We start from the raw sequence: 19,779 nt of genomic DNA, 5'->3' as shown, positions 1-19,779 counted from the left end.
AGTGCATAACAACAGAATATAAGCCTTATAAGTAAATAAGTAATATTAAAGGCACGCACATAGGAGCAAAAAGGAAAATAAAACTTTAAATCAAGTTACTCGATTAACCGGTGACGGAGCAGTAACAAAATTCTCGTATGAAAGAAGATGACCTGCTGCTTGTGTTTTGTGTTTCTGACTTTATGAAAGGAAAAGTGGATAGTTGATGGTTGCCTAGGTTAATAACTGAAGGGGTCTTTTTATAAATTTATATATATTATATTAAAAGCACGAAGACCCTTAGCAAAATGTTATTCGCCTTTTTATCCATTGTAAGTGGATTTTAAGTTGGATATAATTGTAAATATCAAAAAGGTATTTTTGGGAGAAAAAAATGAAACTAACGTATTACAGTAAAAGGAGAAAGAAGAGGAGAATAAGTGAAAAACAACTTCTTCAATTAATATCCATCACAAATTGTAATTTTCGTAGGTTAAAAAAGGAAAATAGAACTTAAAAGAGAATAAGTAGGAAACATTTAATATCTCTATTAAAGAAAGTCAAATTTTCGGTGGGTTCAAAAGGAAAACATTTAACAGAATAAATAGAAAACTTATTATTAATGAATATCCCTGTTAAAGGACATTAGAAACGTGTACCAATTTTCATGAAACTAAGGTTTAGTTTCTGCGTCGGTTAAAATTTTTATTATTGCTTTAAGAGTCAATTTTGTTGTCTTTTCCTTATTGTCTTTCATTTTTTATTGTTGCTTTAACTTGGAAAAGCTTTTGCTTTGAATTCTTTTTTATATTTTTTTTAGTTTGCCATATATACGAGAAGTTTGATATTTTCATTAGGGTTGTTTAAGTCTTAATTTGATATTTTCATAAGGGTTGTTTAAGCGGACATACTCCAACTTTTGGAATTCCATTTCGATCCCGATATCAAGATTTCCACTGCCGACCGGGAAACGCCAAATTTCCATTTTCGCCAATTCAAGCCTAAATCTACCACGGACCTCCAAATTATATTCCGGGCTCCTAAGTCCAAAATCACCTAACGAAGATATCCGAACCATCAGAATTCACATCCGAGACCTTCTACTCATAAGTCAACATCCGGTTGATTTCTTCCAACTTAAGCTTCTAAATAAGAGACTAAGTGTCTCATTCTGTTCCAAGGCCACTCCGAACACAACACAACCAACACGATATGATCAAATACAACTGAACAACACATAAGGGAGCAGAAATGGGGAAAACGGGGTTGTAACTCATGAAACGACCGGCCGGGTCGCTACAAAACCGGAACAACCTCGCTGATAAAGCGCTGCAAACTGAGTGTGGTCAGGTAGAAGAACATTTCCTACTTCCAACACTTAAAGTCCACGCCGGAAAACTTTTCGGGCTTTTCTGCTGATGCCATCGCCAGTGTAGGCGTTGTGCGACTTGAAGATGCAGTAGCCATTGCAGCAACAGTAGTCCCAACAAAACGATTCTGTTGTTCCGTACTCGTTGTCATTTTTCTGTGAAAAAAATTGACACAACCAGAATTAGTAAGTCGGTGAAGTTCTTATATCTTCAAACCGAATATAAAAAATCGAGTAGAAAATTGCAAGGATTTTAATTTCGGATTGAGTAGAAAGTCAGATGAACACAGAATATATTAAATTCTTCAAGCTTGATAACATCTGTATTCGAAAAATAATTTTGGCAAAAATAAAATAAATCAAAAGCAGAAAACATAATAAATAAAAGTTCCGAGCCTAACAGAAAACTGTGTTTCCGTAAGGAATTTAATCCCCTTACTATTTTCCAAGGTTATTGGATTAATCCCTCCCAGGATAGAACGGAATAACTATTCTGTAATACCGGCAACGGAAATTACAGAACTTCGTCGAACTCAACAAATGACAGTAAACCACACTTATGCTTATGTTTTGCTTTGAAAAAATAGTGCAGAAATGCAGAAGAGAAAGGGGAGAGTATGCAGATTTTTGGTGGTAAAAAATGAGGCTACTCCTCTGTATTTATAGTTCGCCAGAATTAAAATTTTGTTAGTCGCGAATTTGACTGTTGGGAAAATTCCGCAAATATTAGAAAAAAAAATTAAATAGCGGAAAACCGAAAATAATTTTGATCCAAAATATTATCAATTAATCATATCAATTGTCCGAATTTGAGGCGACGACGACAACGGCGCAAGGCACCACTTCTTATAGCTAAAGAGCTAGAAGATGTGCTTCTCTATATAAGCATAAAGATTTTCTTTCTATTTTCCGATATGGGACAAAGTGCAGTAGTAAAGGAAACAACTTCAAACTTTTTATTTTCCTCCAAATCTTTCCCCCCCATTTCCCATTCACACCTTTTATCTAATTAGATAAAACCGAACAAACAATTCCCAAAAAAAGATGACAGAAATTGCACTTATATTCCAAATATTCTCAAGATGGATCTTTTGGAAAAAGCTAAGATAGGTCAACATCATTAGTGAATTAATTTTTCTTGACCCAGTGGCCCGTTTATCCTTGTCCCTCGATGGTTACTCCAATCTAGTACGTTAACAAGTTAATCTACCGAGGCAAAGACCATCTAATAAACATTAGAGGCAATTGAAGAAATTTCTCTCAGTCTAGAAAATAATTTGCTTAATCCTCAAACATACACCGGCCTAACAAATTGCCAAACAAATTAAATATAATATTTGGTTCCAAAAAAAAATTTAACTCGGCTATATGAACTCTCACTAACTATTTTTTTTTCATTTTAGTTCTCATATTTTCGGTAGCAAAAATATAGAATTATCCCTATAAATTATGCAATGCATGAATCTGAATCTCTTATTTTTTTTTTGAGAAACTAGAATACTAATATTAGTACTACTAAGAACCAGTCATATAACATGTCAGAGAGATGCCACTTAGGGTGTTTTGGTTACCAAGTTCAACCAACTTAGTACATATGTTATCCGAAATAAATCTAATAAAATGTGTTCCACCTTTGTCTGCTAGGAATCGATTTTCTACAAAATATGGCGGGACTGCAAAATTCCTGACTTGATTTAGTTTGGACTGCTTAGCAGCTTATTTTGCCAAAACATGAGATACTTGATTTGTTTCCCAAAAGCTATATTGATTACCATGACGAGCGCAAAACACAACACAAAATTGTTGCTCGCTAGCCAAAGATAGTATAGTTTAATTATCGTCTCCGCATGGATTGAATTTAAACAATATTCAAATAATCTTTAGTTAATTACTATCCAGGAAAATTAATACTTGATTTTACGATTATCAACTACCATTAACTACTAAAAATTAAGCGATTAATAATTGATCGCAAAAGACAACAGATGAGCAATAAAGAAATATCAATGAGAGAAATAAGGGTAATTGGATAGACATGTGCAAGATAATTGACTCGGGATCCAATTCTTGAGTTAGTTCACTCTATAATATTGTTGATTCTCACGAATTCAACAAATAATAAGATTTCACTTGAAGTTAATGTTTCTCCTTCGATTAAACGTTAAATTCAGTAATTAATCCAATTGAAGCACGGTAAATAACTGCAATGAATAAAATGATGGTTATGGTTTAAAGGGTAACTTCTCACGAATATTTTCCTATTTGCTAGTTTGATTAACAATTCAAGAGGCTCTTTCGAATATTTGAATCACGAATTTAAACTAGAGCATAAGATGTAAAGAGTTCAATATAAAGCTCCTCTTTCGATTAAGTAAAATAATAAATAACTTCACAATACGAATTAAAACTCCATCAATTAATTCCAACAATTATCAAAAATCGAATCCCTAATCAAGTTATTAAAAAATATATATGTCAACACCCTAAAAGAAATTACTCCATAGCAATGCAAAAAGTCATCTCAATACGGTTTAAAAACATAGAAAACATCAATACTAATGATACGATACAAACTCCCGTATTCACCGATTGTTCGTTGAAATCTTGATGAATTCTTCTGTCTTTTTGCCTTAGTTGCTTCCTAAATCTTTCATAGGTCCAAAGTCCTCTAAATCGTATTTTTGATATATTTATACCATGTTGGAACGGGTCCGGACGAAACTATCCTTTCCTAGCCGAACTAGGACAGTACTATGAGAAAAACACACTAGCACGGTGCAACGCGGCGCACCAGTGGACTTTTATAGAGGTTCATTTTTTATGGATTTGGCAAGCTTACACAGCCCCGCTGCACCCGACGACCTGGCTGTGTAATTTTTACGGAGTAATTCTTTTTCTTCACGTTTTGATATCCAGACTTGACTCCTGACCTCCGAACGTGATCCCGGTTTAATTTTCTGGGCTTTTACTCAAACTTCAAAGCTCCAACTTGTTCGATTTAGCTCCCGGTTATCTTTCTAACGCAGAATCACTTCCTGCAAGGTATAAAACACATAATGAGTGCAATTCACTATCATTTAAGCTCAAACACAAGTAAAATGCAGTAATTATACTGTAAACTATGACTAAAATACGAGTTTCTAGCATACCATCAATACCCCACACTTAAACCATTATTTGTCCTCGAGCAATCAAACTGCACTTCACATAGAGATGATCTTTTCATCAGACAACCTCCCTAACTCATCATGCCAAGAATATTTAAAGTAGACTAAGCACCCTATCATAACATCCTAGCCTCAAGACTTGACTCAAAAGCACCACGTATTTTTCAAAAACCCACTCACTTACTCTAACACGGAGGCCAAAGACATTACCTTTCCTTTATAAATCATGTGCATTCACACCAAAGAGACAGAGTAGTTCTACACACAACAAAATTCAAAAACAAATAAGAACTCAATATGGGAAGAATTAACTCCATCTCAGAAATAAATTCCATGCACCACAGAAAACGTACCATAGGCTTGCCCATAGGGTAATACTCTACTAATTGAGCTTATTCAGTCAAAGATCAAGTAGTACTTTATTTTGGTTGTAATGTAGGCTGTGAGACGGGTAAGATACATTTGGATATAGTGACTACACCTTCCTAAGCACTTTAATACATATACATTAACAATTTAACCCACACTTGTATTGAACCAAACCCCAACCTTCATAACATAATAACCCCACTCCCAATTTTTTTACGCACGGACAAGATGAGAACTACTACTAGCAAAGAATCACTTTTTTTTCTACTACATATACAAACTCTTTTTCGTGCTTTTTTTTCAATCCCTTATATGTGGCTCTCACAAATTTTCAACTAGTGCACCTTTCTCCATTATTCTTAGCTCCACTCAACAGCCTACCATACCTCCATTCAACTCGTAACAAGCTCATAACAGTTTTAGCTGCTTACGAGAGGTAAAAATTTCAAACAAATGGTCAATTCAAACAACGGGGTCAGACTTGTAGTGTAGTTGCCAAATAAGTAGGATTACAGGTTCAACAGGGCTAACTAAGATACATACAACTAGGTGGGTGATAAACATATATATGGCTCAACAAAAAATGCATATATCGCTTCCTAAACTGAACATGACTACTATTTCGCTTTGCAAACATATGGGGCAAGTTCTAGACATCAACTGACATGCACAGAATTTCAATAAGATCTCACACACACATTAGCACATAACTCACTTAGGACCAGATCTATCCCGACTCTCTAGTCAAAGCAGTTAAGGAAAGTCGAGATCAAATAATTTAAGGCACTTATACATGAGTCAAGAACTAAGCCTAGGCGTCATAACTAAAGCACTCACTGCTCTCAAGGCGTACGCAGTTGATCTACTCCCAATCTACACTCAACAATGAGTGGAAGAGGTCGTTGGAAGAATAGTACCCAACTATGAGTCGGGGTCAATTTCCTCAGGGAGCTAAATGTGGGTGTTAGAGTGCAGACTTGATGAGCGTAGAAGAAATAGCTTAAATACACTTCCAAACAAGATGGTTTTGCAAATTACTTCTATAAACTATACTATCAATGATTAATTAGAGAAATGAAACTAGAGATTGATTAATTATTTTTGGTTGTTTTTAAATAGGTAAAAGTCCCAGGGATGTAACATTTACCTAGGTATTAGGCTAATGGGTTAATTACATTAACACTTGTTTTAGCTATTGGGGTATATTAAAGCTCTCAACTCTAAGTTACACACTCAATACCCGTCGGTCATAGAGTGATTTTGCCAATTTGGCTTTCTCAAGCCCAAATGGGTATCATACCAAATAGTTGATATAAGCTCAAGTCGGGTTTCCACTATCTCTAGTGCAAACCCTTTAATTAGGCTAGTCAAAATTTTAACTAGCCCAATTTCTTGTTAGCTAAGTTTTCATAGACTACGTCACTCTTTTTCAAGTAAAGACCAAGTCATAAAGGCATGAATCAATGTTTGCAACCATTAATTCTAAAATTGAAGCATGAACAAGGCTAAATAACAAACATCAAATCATAAACAAGCATTAGATTAATTACCCATAAGGTTTACACACTAGGGTTGGGTCACAACCCTAGTAAATATCTAGCTACTCATAGTAGAAATGGAAGAAAACAAAGAAGAAGCACTAAATAAAATACAAAATTAAAGTGATAAAATAATGTTTTTTTAACCCAAATTGGTCACAAATTACCAAAAGTGGTAAACAACAACGACTACGGCTCAAAAAACTACAAAACTTAACCTAAAAAAGTGATTCCCGTCTATTTATAGTGGCCCAAAATCCGCTGATAAAAATGCCCTTCGGGATGTTCTGCGACTGCACAATTCTATGTGCGGTCCGCACTTTGCTCGAGTCTTCAAATTGAGGGATTTTTTTGCCGCATAATTTGATATGCGGTTGCACTTCAGCTTCTGGGGCCGCACAATTCCATGTGCGATCCGCACTTCTGGCAAGACTTCAATCTTGATCGTTTTGAACACTCTTTGAACTTTTTGAATTCTTGTCAGTGCGATCATGTTTTTCAGCCGCATAAATTGTGTGCGGCCCGCGCTTCTCTTCAATCAACTTTTGAGCTTTAACACCAGATCTGCGGTCCACAAAGAGAATTTTGCGGTCCACGCTTTCTTCTGCGAACCGCATGTTACACCCCATGTTTGAGTACGTAAGAGTAAGTCGTAAGTCAATTGATGTAAGCTCAGAAATGAGATCATCTTTGAAAGTACATGAAGTAAGTTAATCATAATACCATGAAGGTTACAAATATTTAATATCATGAATACCAAGTACCAAGAGGGTTGGAAGGCTTAGAAACTAAACGAATTGAATAAAATAAGTTCCGTCGAAAGCCGACAAGTTGAGAATGTTATAACATGTACTTTTGGGATCACTACTAGAAAAAGGCGGATTACCTGGGGATTTTCCTAAGGATAATATAAAAATATCCGCAGGTAATATGATTTGCTGCGGAATTTCCTACCAAAATAAATCCGTTGGAAAAACCTTCGTAGGTAATTATTACCTGCGAATTAAAATTTCCCCAGGTATATTACCTGGGGATTTTGTGTCCCCATGTAACTTATTTGCGGATTTATCAGCGAAACATATCAAAAAAATCGCAGGTGTATTTTGGTAAAAATTCGTAAACAAAAGGATTTTTCTTGGGAAATTATGTAGGAAGAAATCCGCAGGTAATTCCCCATGAAGATCCTCAAGTAAGTCCGTAGGAAATTTTGAGGTTAAAATTTATGGACGAAAGGGATTTTCTTGTGAATATTTATGAAAAATATTCCGCAGGAAAATTCCAAGTAAAATCCGCAGGAGTATATTTTCGCAAGAAAATTCCCATGAAATATTTGCATGTAAAATCCCAGAAAAATTTCCAAGTAATAATTCGTAGGTAAATCACCATGTAAAATTTCCAAAGAAAAAACATAATTCATAACATTAATAATAATAACATATAATCCTTCATCACAAAGCAAAATATCCCAAATTCATAACATTAATATTAATAACATATAATCCTTCATCAAAAAGCAAAATATCCCAAATGTAAAACTTAATAGTCTAATGAACATCTCAATCCTAATTATAATCACTTTCATTCACGTTACCAGGGTTAGAACCACTTTCATTCACATTATCAGAGTCATTGTCACTTCCATCCTCAGATTCTTGATTGTCTTCTTGAGATGATAACTCATTTGAAGATGATGCATTGAAATTCACATACTTCTTCAATAAGTCTAATTCCTTCCTCATTTTTTTGTTTTTGCACCGCTCTTCTTGCAACTGAGCATATAAGTTAGCATTGGAAGTATGCACCTGAGATTTAATCATCTCATCAATTTCTCCTGGTAAAGTAGATGTTGAATGCTTAAGTGCTTTTACTGATCGACCCAAGGAGCCAAGGCCTGCAACCTTTCCTTTTTTCTTTCCACCAATAGATTGCACCCAAATATCCATTTCACTTAATTGGCTTGCTGAATTAGTGTCACCTACCTGATCAGTTGATGCACTTTGAGAAGCTGATAGTTCTTGTTTCTTTCTTTCAAAATTATTCTGCACCAAAGTAAGTTATTTGAGAAATTATATAATGCCAATAAAAGGAAATATTTTACAAACGTAAATAGATGATGTAGATAGAGAGTGGACAGTGGACACGCTGTGCTAAGCTAGCACTCTGTATAAAGCATTTCACAGATGAGTATTGTGCGTGAAATATATGGAACCAGGCAATTAAAGAAGAATATTAAGCGGCACTTTCTCCACGGTAAGGCACTGCTGTATTTTGTTCTATGTAAATAAAGTTCCTTTCTCAATTCTCATCATCCATAACTTAAAAAATTATGTCCATAACGATAGTACATGAAGTAAGCCTTAGGAAATATACTTAATCTAAGCAAGAAGGCCAAAAAGTTTGATAAGGAAGCATGAACAACCAACAGTACAATTGCAATTGCAAGTTTGCACTAGTAGGTCAGCAACAGATCTTTTCCTCTATGTTTTTGATAAAAGAAATATCAAGATTTAAGTGATTTTAAGTTCTATGCATTGACGATGGTAAAAATGTTTATGCTATCATGTCACTTAAAGGGTATTGAGACAACTCTATCTAATATAGTATTAATTGGTAAACTAGAATAGAAATATGTTAAATTACACTAATGGTATAAAAAAAACTCTTATCACATGTCAACAATTCATTAAAAGGAAATCATTTTAAATTTCTAACGAGCAGCAGGCCAGCATCTAACGAGCAGCGGATTCAAGTTTACACAGAATTCAGAAATAACGTGTGCTCTTGTTGAGTTTAGTTGAGCAATTGTTTGATCTGAGCAAATATATCATATGTTGTCACTGAGGTAATGCTTCGAAAAAAAGTAAAAGAAGGAACACTTACATAAGCAGCTTCAGCTTTCTCATTTACCCAACATTTTTCATTTTTTGTGCGATGAGTCTGAAAATAAAATTCCGCAATTGAAGGTTCTTTTCCAGTAGCTTCTTTCTGGAAATAAAGGAAAATACAATATTATCAACACTGAATATGATGTTAGTCTCTTGAAGAAATAAATTTAAAAAGATCTATATATATATATATATATATATATATATATATATTACCATTCTCTTCCAAATCACTCGATGAGGTATACAACCACCTGCATGAACTGAGGCGCCGTCATTTGAATCACGATTCATTTTTTTCTAATATCTTGAAAAAGTTGGGTCATTCTTGCCGCTGCTCTTTTCTCAAAATTGTCCCGTATAGCTACATTATAGTGAGGTAGCCATATGAATTTCTTCTGCATGTATCAAATTAAAATTGCATTAGCCATACAATATCATACCAACAATATTTGAATATGAACCAGATTATAAATTTCTTTACCTTGAATTCCTCAAACCACATATCGCGAATAGATTGTGGGAACTTCTTCCAAGAAGGTTTAGCTAGCTCAAATTTACTACGAATGCAAATAGCAATACCTTCAATAACTGGCTTGTGAGGATCAAACCTACATAAAGTATAGTAGTTATACCAACAGATAATTAAAGGAGTTATCTGATAGCAAACTCCACTAGTACAGTATTAAGTTTCCAGCATATGTTATCATTTGTTAGCTTTTCAAACTGGAATTCACATAGAATAGAGCACAGTAACATATTAATAGTAGTACATATGCAACTGACACTTGATAACACATATGTTAATGCTGTCGAACACACATGGACCAACTAATTAGCAATCAATATAAGTAATAGCATCAATAATAATTGCATAAGCAGTTCTATCGGTTAATGCTAGAGGGTTCCGGAGATACTTGAAGTTTAAGACACAACGTGATCTACATCAACAACCATAAAAAGAAGCAGCACTAGAATTTTGCTGGTTTAACACTTGAACTGACACCCAACTCCTCGAGCTATGATATTGAACTCCAATATAAAGATAATCATCAATATCTAGCTTTAATACCAACTCAATCCACTGAATGCAAGTAAATACAAAAATTCTGCAATTAAGTTTTTCCAGCATGCAGAACTAGTAACACAATTATTAACTCAAAACCTCAGTTAGAATCCCTCTGGCTAGCAACTAATTCACACAAATATACAGTATGCATTTATCAGATAGAATAACATCAATTCAGCTCAGCTCACCAATAAAACTCGAGGAGCATCTGGGAATATATACAAAATAAATCTTCCAATGCAGAGATTGTTCTATAGTATGACATATGGGTTCACGTGAACCTAATATATATATATATATATATATATATATATATATATATATATATATATATTATACACACACAAAAAACATTGTGTAAGTCATGAATAAAAATGTCGAATCTTTTACTCTTTTATATAATAATAAAAATACAAGTTAGTATAATTACCCATCCGCTTCAGGTTTAATACACATTCGATGCTCATCATCGCCATTGCCAACCGTACTAAATGAGGTGGCTGGAGTCATATTAGCCGGTGGAGACATCATCTGTTCAGTTTCTTGATTTACAGGTTGAGATTCATTAGATTGAGGTTGTGATGTAGTGTTATGAGGCTGGGATTGACCGACTTCAAGAATAGGATGAGGCAGGGAAGTGTCATTTATATGAAGTGGACCAGTAGGAGATAGGCGGGGTCGTGGTAGTATTATGGGAGGAATAGATCCAGTGATGTGAGGCTGAGATCGATTGACTTCACGACTAGGTTGAGGCAAAGAAGGCTCATTTACATGAAGTGGTCCATTATGAGACAAGAGGGGTCGTGACGGGATTAAGGGAGGCAACTGAATTGGTTGTCGCTCTATGGCAATTGACTTTCTTTTATTTGATTTTCCTCCTTTACCACTAGATTGTCCATCTCTTTTAGATCCTGCACCTGCCATCTGTAAGAAACAAATCAAAGAATATTTATATAATATATTAATGATCTAATATATGTACAATAAATGAATAAGCATAATGATATGGATCTCAACAGCGAAAGAATTATTATTATGCTAAGACCACATAAATAAATATATATTTATAGATATCAAATGAGTTACCAAAAGCATAGAAGTACAAGAACCTATAGGAAAGCTGAATATTAAAACAGTAGCTTTAATAGAAACAAAAAAAAGCAGTAGTATCCACATGACAGATTTTAACTATTTTCAAAATCAAATACAGTATTGTAGGTAAACAATAAATAGTGGCAAATAAATAGTGGCACCTTATGACTCCCTCGGACAAGTACTTAGGTTGACTGCAAGCAAATTTAATAAACCCATCCATGCCACTTAAAAATTCATCTGTATACCCCGCTCGACGGGGAAGAAGTCTATTTTCCATCCATTTTCGATGCTCGGGAATTTTCATTTTCTGAACCAAAAGACAAATATAGTTAAAAATATAGATAATAGCATTTAATCACTAGACATAAAGCAGTTAGTGTTGGAATTCTTGGCTGCCCAAAAAACAGGTCCAGTCTCATGAAATTTACATATACTGACATGCGTACATCACAACCTAGTTCTGGCAATCAACTTAATCTACTTTTACTCCCTGTTGTGCTTTTAAAAGATTGTATGGTTTGCACAGAAAATGCATCCTCTAGTCAGGCAACACCAGTTTTTTAGAGAAATATAAACACCACAAATATGTGTGTGCAAGATCAATGTGAGTATAATAAAAATAAAAAATAAAAGATAAAAAGAGCTAACCAGGTGGGCAAAAGATGAAGAGTAAAACGTAATCTTTGCTGCACTACTAAAAATTCTTAACTCCAAGGATAAACTTCACGTTTTACCAATGGAAAATATGAGCATCCTCAAACCAAAACTAATAGAAGAAAAGATAAAGTTCTAGGACTAAGTAAGCATTAGTGTTTTACTTCTCTAGTTCTAATATTCAGTTTCTATGTGTTAGGTAACAAGATATGCAAAAATAATTGCTAATCAACAGCAGTCTTGCTTTTTCACGCAATAATTGGTTTTGAAGGCTATCAAAGATCGATTTGGTAATTGCTGCAGCAGAAATTGCCTCAAAATCTGGCTTCTAATTCAACTTTGTTGCTGGCCACTGAGAAGATAATGTGCTACTAGTATCTGAATCCTGCAAACTCGATGTACGTGATGATTTCCTAACTCAGAATTGATGATGCATAACTTTAGAATATGCATCTTTTGAAAACTAAAGTTTTCTAGATTGTATCCTAAAATTCTCAGTCTTTTCTTTCGTAAATTAGAAATATCAATCCCTAAATGTATATAAAATAATCAAGGGTGATGAAAAAACCTAGAAATTCATACTCACTTAGCCAAAGAATGGGATGAACAAAACATAGACGATTGGCCAAAGCAGTAATTGAACATCAAAATGAAAAACAAAATTGACCAATATTTATGATTCCATAAATTAAAAGATAAAGAGATAGAGAAAAGGAGAGAGGCTTACGGGTTTAGAAAAATGGGGGTGACAGAGCTTAGCGAGTGGAAGAGGCGGACAGAGTAAAAGTACCCGCGAAAATTTAAGAGAGTACAATATCAGGCTCAAGGTTGCCGTCAGTCTCTAAGTCTTGACCTAGGTTTGAAAGCCAAAAGTTTTGATTCTTTTCCTTTTGTTATGGCGCTTAAGTTTCCCGCTTATGCTCTCTCTTTTTTTCAGTTGTAAAGAAATATGTATATACTAAAGCTTTTATTATTTTGGAAGTAAATTATGAATAAATTTTTAAAAGTTGATTATAACCATAAACTTTCAAATATTACTTTTGTTGGCACCACATATATAAGTCCCCACATAAATCCCCAGATATATAAGTCCCCATATAAATCCCCATGAAAATATTCGCAGGCAAAACCCAAAAAATAAATCCCAGGTATTTCCCTAGGTACATAAATTCGTTGGTAATTCCCCAGGAACTATTCCCATGTAAAACCGCAGAAAGATAACCCCAGGTAATTCCCCAGGAAAACAAAATCCCCAGGTACATCCTCATGATATATTTCGCAGCAAACTCCGCATGACAGTTACCTAGGGAAGTATCTGCCGACTCACAAACGAAAAAAAAAATGTTTTTACCTGCGAATTTACCTACGGATAGAGGACTTGCCGATTATTTCCCCATATAATTCCCCAGGTAATATGTTTGCGCCTAATGGCGCCAAAATTACCTGCGGATTTATCGGGGGGAATAAAATTCCCATGTATAATATCTTACAATTTAAGAATTTTATATTTCGGCAAGAAAATCCGCAAGTAAACCTGGGGATTTTATCCCCAGGTAAATATCCCCAGGTAATCCGCCTTTTTCTAGTAGTGGATGAGAATAGGGTTCTTTAAATTATAAGGAGACTATGTTATGAGTTATTTTAGTCGTACGATAGACGTGTGTTACGTTTTGAAGTCAAACAAGTTGTGGAACAAAAGTTGGAAAAGGTCATCACAAGTTACATTCATAAATGTGTTGAAACTTAGGTCAAATGTAGCTGAGATTTTCTCCCAATATACTTAGAATTAGGGGATTATCTACCTGCCAAATTGAAACTCTATGAGTGCATTTTCTAACTCATTAAACAGTTTGTCAATACGACATCGGGGTAGAGAGATATATGCATTTTTGCGAGACTACGCAGGCTGCTAGGTGACAAGTAGGTGTGTCACCTACTTGCTTAAATGAGAGTCCAAAAAGGGTCTATTTTGGGTCGGCCAAAGAGCCCAATTTAAGGTCTTATCTCTGCAATATAACACCCACTACATAACACAATAACCAGACTTAAACTCCTGCAAACATCCTCCCAAAAATTTTCCTCAAATCCTAATTGATTTTCTCCTTTCCAAGTTCTAGTTGGAGGTAAAACCTAGAGTTTGAAGAACCAAGACAGGAGCTGAGTTATTCAAAAATAAGGTAAGTTTAATGCTCTCTTTCATCCATTTTTTCTGCTGGAGATGTATGGAAAGTCGTTCTATAATTGTAAGAACTCACGGAACGGTGATAGGAAGTCGTGAGTTCGAGTTATTCACTTGTAGCGGACTGTTTTGTGGATTGTTTTATGTTGCTATTGGATTGCGTGTTTTACTACTGTTTTCTAGATTTTTGGAGGAGGAAGGGTGTGGAGAAACACCATATAAATGCAGGGTGGAGGGCTGGTCATTCGATAACATTTTTGGGCTGTTTGACACTACTACGGTGGTCGTTTTGTGTATGAAGAGAGGTGTGTTGGGATGTTTTGTAGTATTTTGTGGTGTATATAAGGTTGAAAAATAATGTATATATGTTGATATTGTTTTTTCCTTGTGTTGTTGGTGTTATCTTGAATTTGGAGGAAGCAAGGAATATAGGGGAGATGCTGCCAGTTTTTATACAAAATAAGCTTGTCGTTCGTTGTGCGATAGTTGTACCTTTCGTAACTTAATGATAGTATTATTATCGTTGTTGTAGATTTAGGTGCGAAGAGGCGAGTTCAAATTGGTGATCGGAAAGATTGTGATAAGGTATGTTAAGGCTAAACATTTTCTTCATTTTGGCACGATCCTGTAACTACATGCGTATGATACCGAGGCATAAAGAGAAGTTCTTATTCTTGAATTTATGTACATTATCCTAGTCTCATAAGTTAAAACATTATCCTTTATCGGGACTTCATATTCAGTTTAGTTTTGTCTTGTTTCAGTCAAGAGAGCAGAGAGTCTATATATATACAGTATTACAATATTTTCACCACCATCGAGCTATAATCGATGGGGCAGGCCCCTATTGGGCAACCTCAGATCAGATGTTAAATTATATACTGAGCCTACTGTGGCCGAGCGCCTATGAGCGAGCCTAAAATGGACGAGATATAGAGCCTAGTATGGCCGAGCGCATATGAGCGAGCCTACTACGGCAGAGCAGTTACACATACCGAGCCTTATAGGGCCGGACAAATATTTTACTTACTATATTGAGAGAGATGAGTCAGTATCAGCAGGTAAGCATATCTTCAAATTATATTTGACCCCCAGGTACTTTCAGTTATTATATTATCAGTTCAGTTCCAGCTTTCAGTTATTCTGTTGCCTTACATACTCGGCACATTATTTCGTATTGACGTCCCTTTTGTCGGGGACGCTGCATTTCATGCCTGTAGGTCCTGATAGACAGTTGGATAGACCCTCCTAGCAGACAGAGTAAAACATCAGCTTGGTTGGTAAGCTCAACTTCCCCGGAGTTACCAGGTCTAGACCTTGGAGTCCATTTTATATATACAGGTTTGATGGGTAGGTCGAGGCCCTGTCCCGACCATGATACAGTTTAATTATCTCTAGAGGCTTCTAGACGAGTCTTGTATATTTTGTATATCAACAGATGTTCATGGAGGCTTCGTCAACCTGCACATTTATATATATCAAACTTTGGGTATGTTTACCCCTCATATGAGAGAGACGTTATTTTCAGATGATTCAGAATATGGCCTCATCGGCCTAAGTTGAGGGTTCCCCCTCCAATGTTCACAGTTACAGAGCGATATGCTCGGGCCGAGTATGGCACCGGGTGCCGGCCACGCCTCTTCAGGTTTCGGGCGTGACACCGCACTTTTGGTCTGCTACGCCTCCTTTTGCCTTATGAGCCGTAACAGTCCTTTTTGAGTTAGATTTCTTCATTAGAGTCAAAATCTCCAACATTCATGCAATTTACACACTTTATTAGTTTTGGGAATATAAATCAACACTTTAGGATTAAAACTAAAGGAATAAGGTACTAATAAGCGGTTAAAATCCGCACTTATCAGCAGACGAAGAAAATTGCTTCAAGTTAGCACTATGACTCAAGATTCTTTATTCCTACAAAAAGAAAAAGCTAACTATACCCGGTTCAAGTAAAACCCTTGGAAAAGAACCGCAGCACAAAGAAAAACCAAGGGGAAATTGTTACACTACCTAAGAAACAACAACAACAACAACAAACCCAATAGTTTCCTACAAGTGAGGTCTGGGGAGGGTGAGATGTACGCAACCTTACCCCTACCCCTGGAAGGGCAGAGAGGCTGTTTCCGATAGACCCTCGGCTAGAGAACGGCTGAAAAAGAAAAGGTAATTGCAACAAGTAAGAATAACAACAAGATGAAATAAGACCGAATCCAAGAATGCAGTCAAACTCTAGGTAGTAATAGTCATCTATGAATAAAAGATATCATACTAACACTAATGCTAGCGAATTGAGTAAGACAAAGAGAAACGCTCGGCTACTTATGAACCTTCTACCCTAATCTTTGACCTCCACACCACCTATCTAGGGCTATGACCTCAGTCAGCTCCAGTTGCGCCATGTCTCGCCTAATAACCTCTCCCCAAGACTTCTTAGGTCTACCTTTACCCCTTATGCTGCCCACCGAGGCTAACCTCTCGCACCTTTTAACTGGGGCTTCTATTCTTCTCTTCTTAACATGCCCGAACCATCTCAGCCTCGCTCCCGCATCTTATCCTCCACAGGGGCCACTCCCACTTTTTCTCGAATAACTTTATTCCTAATCTTATCCAACCGGATATGCCCGCGCATCTACCTCATCATTCTCATCTCAGCTACTTTTAGCTTCTGGATATGAGAGTTCCTGACCAGCCAACACTCTGATCCATACAACATAGTCGATCTTACTATAACCTTGTATAACTTACCTTTAAGTCTCAGCAGCACATTCTTATCACACAAGATACCGAAAGCGAGCATCCACTTCATCCATCCTGCTCCGATACGATGCGTGACATCTTCATCAATCTCCCTGTTACCTTGTATTATATATCCAAAATACTTGCAACTACCTCAATTGCAGATGACTTGCGTATCAAGCCTCACCTCCATATCCCCTTCCTAGGTACCATTACTGAACTTGCACTCCATGTATTCCATCTTGGTCTTGCTCAACTTGAAACTCTTAGACTCTAGGGTCTGTCTCTAAACCTCCAGCCTCTCGTTAACACCGCCCCGCGTCTTGTCAATTAAAACTATGTCATCTACAAATAACATACACCATGACACCTCACCTTGAATGTGTCTCGTAGATGCGTCCATTGCCAAGGAAAATAGGAATGGACTAAGAGTTGATCTTTGGTGAAACCCCATCATAATCGGAAAGTGTTCCGAGTCTCCTCCCGGTGCTCTAACCCGAGTCTTAGCTTCTTCATACATGTCCTTAATCACCCTAATGTAGGCTACTGGGACCCCTTTAGCCTCCAAGCATCACCAGAGCACCTCTCTCAGAACTTTGTCATATGTTTTCTCTAGGTCAATGAACACCATATGCAAGTCCTTCATCTCCCTATACCGCTTCACCAATCTCCTCACAATGTGAATGGCTTCCATAGTTGAACGCCCTGGCATGATGCCGAACTGGTTCTCTGAAATGGACACACTGGTCCTCTCCCTCACTTTAACCACCCTCTCCCAAACTTTTATAGTATGGCTTAGCAGATTAATCCTTATATAATTATTGCAACTTTGGATATCGCCCTAGTTTTTATACAAAGGAATCATCGTACTCCACCTCCATTATCGGGCATCTTCTTCGTCCTAAAAATAATTTTGAACAACCTAGTAAGCCACTCCAAACCTGCCCTACCCGCATTCTTCCAAAATTTCATAGGTATTTCATTTGGCCCGGTAGCTCTACCCCTATGCATCTTACGCATAGCCCCCTCGACTTCCTCTACTCTTATGCGCCTACAATACCCAAAATCCCGACGCATCTCAGAGTGCTCCAAGTCGCCCAACACTACGTTCCTATCACCCTCTTCGTACAGGAGTTTATGAAAATATGTCCGCCATCTTGGTCTAATCTGAGCCTCTTCCATCAAAACTCTACCTTCCTCATCTTTGATACATTTACATTGATCCAGATCATGGGTCTTCCTCTCTCTCACCTTGGCTAGCCTGTATAGCTTATTGTCCCCGCCTTTGGATTCAAGCTCTTCATACAAACTCCCAAACGCCACAGTCTTAGCCGCAGTAACCGCTAACTTCGCCTCCTTATTAGCCCTTCTATACCCCCTCCGTGTTCATCCTCTTCTCATCCTCGTCCATGCTCTCTATAAGCTTCAAGTAGGTCACTTGCTTGGATTCCACTTTCTCTTGTACCTCCTCACTCCACCACCAGTCACCTTTGTGCCGCCAGAGAAACTCGTCGAGACCCCTAACACTTCTCCCGCAACTACTCTAATACACTCCATTGTTGTGGTCCACATACAGCTCGTGTCCCCACTGATCCTCTAGGCTCCCATAGCCAACAACTTCCCCCAACTCCTGCGCTTACTCACTAGTCAAAGCACCCCACCTGATCTTGGGTTGACCATACACGACCCTCTTCCTCCTCTTCCTCACGATCTCTAAGTCCACCACCAATAATCTATGCTGAGTCGTGAGATTATCGCTTGGTATAACCTTGTAATCCATGCACGGACTCCTATCGCACTTCCGGAAGAATAGATAATCAATTTGAGTCTTGGCCAACGAACTCCTGAATGTAACCAAGTGCTCCTTCCTTTTCGAAAAACACGAGTTAGGAATCACCAAATCAAAAGCTTTAGCACAGTCTAACAACGACGTACCTCCTCCGCTCCTAACTCCAAAGCCAAAGCCTCCATGCACATTGTCATACCCACCAGATGTCGCCCCAATGTAACCATTGAAGTCACCTCCAATGAATAACTTCTCGGTGAGCGGAATGCCACGTACCAACCCGTCAAATTCTTCACAGAAGAGCCTCTTAATCTCCTCGTCCAAACCCACTTGAGGTGCGTAAGCACTAATTACAGTTAAAGTAAACCCTCCCACAACCAGCTTAATAGCCATCATCCCATCGTTCACCCTCCTAACTTCTAACCACTAGCTCCCTAAGATCCATGTCAACCAAGATACCTACCCCATTCTTATCCCCCTCGCGTTCTAAGGCCCATAATTTAAACCCATCAGCATCTCGAGCCTTCGAACCCACCCATCTAATCTCCTGCACACAAGTTATGTTGATTTCCTCTTCTGGAGGATCTTCGCTAACTCTATAGACTTTCCCGTCTAAGTTCCTACGTTAAAGGACCCCAGTCACTCCCTAGAGACTCCCTTTCCACTTCTACCCCCCTCCGCCACCCCACCCCACCCCACCCGAGGACATGACCTTATTCCACTATCACTCACCCCTAACCACTACAATCTATAAAAAATTAGCTAGGACTATCAGTAAAACAGACAAAGGATTAAATTAAAGGAGGCAGGTCTAACACATACAAATCTAACCACTAGAGATGCGTACAGATAACACAAACAAACAAGCAAGAATTAAACTAGTGATAACAATAGATATCTAAAAGAAGGCCAATAGAACAGCTACTAAGAAATCAAATTACAGTCTAGAAATC

General features: G+C 37.1%; 2 protein-coding genes across 2 annotated transcripts; both read right to left on the bottom strand.

Moving 5' to 3' along the window:
• Window positions 1-1,344: 1,344 nt before the first annotated feature.
• LOC109208072 lies at window positions 1,345-8,365 on the bottom strand. The gene is made up of 3 exons (XM_019371086.1): window positions 7,999-8,365; window positions 5,229-5,307; window positions 1,345-1,504 (listed from the first exon to the last, which is right to left on the bottom strand). Exons 1-3 carry the CDS (start codon window positions 8,363-8,365, stop codon window positions 1,345-1,347), a joined length of 606 nt encoding a protein of 201 aa, XP_019226631.1.
• A 10,311-nt stretch (window positions 8,366-18,676) lies between these two features.
• On the bottom strand, window positions 18,677-19,219 carry LOC109208071 (craniofacial development protein 2-like). The gene has a single exon (XM_019371085.1). The coding sequence runs from the start codon at window positions 19,217-19,219 to the stop codon at window positions 18,677-18,679; it is 543 nt and encodes a 180-aa protein (XP_019226630.1).
• Window positions 19,220-19,779: the final 560 nt, after the last annotated feature.

This window comes from Nicotiana attenuata, unplaced genomic scaffold (assembly GCF_001879085.1).
Source record: "Nicotiana attenuata strain UT unplaced genomic scaffold, NIATTr2, whole genome shotgun sequence".
Taxonomy (NCBI): Eukaryota; Viridiplantae; Streptophyta; class Magnoliopsida; order Solanales; family Solanaceae; genus Nicotiana; species Nicotiana attenuata.
This window is presented reverse-complemented; position numbering and strand designations above follow the sequence as displayed.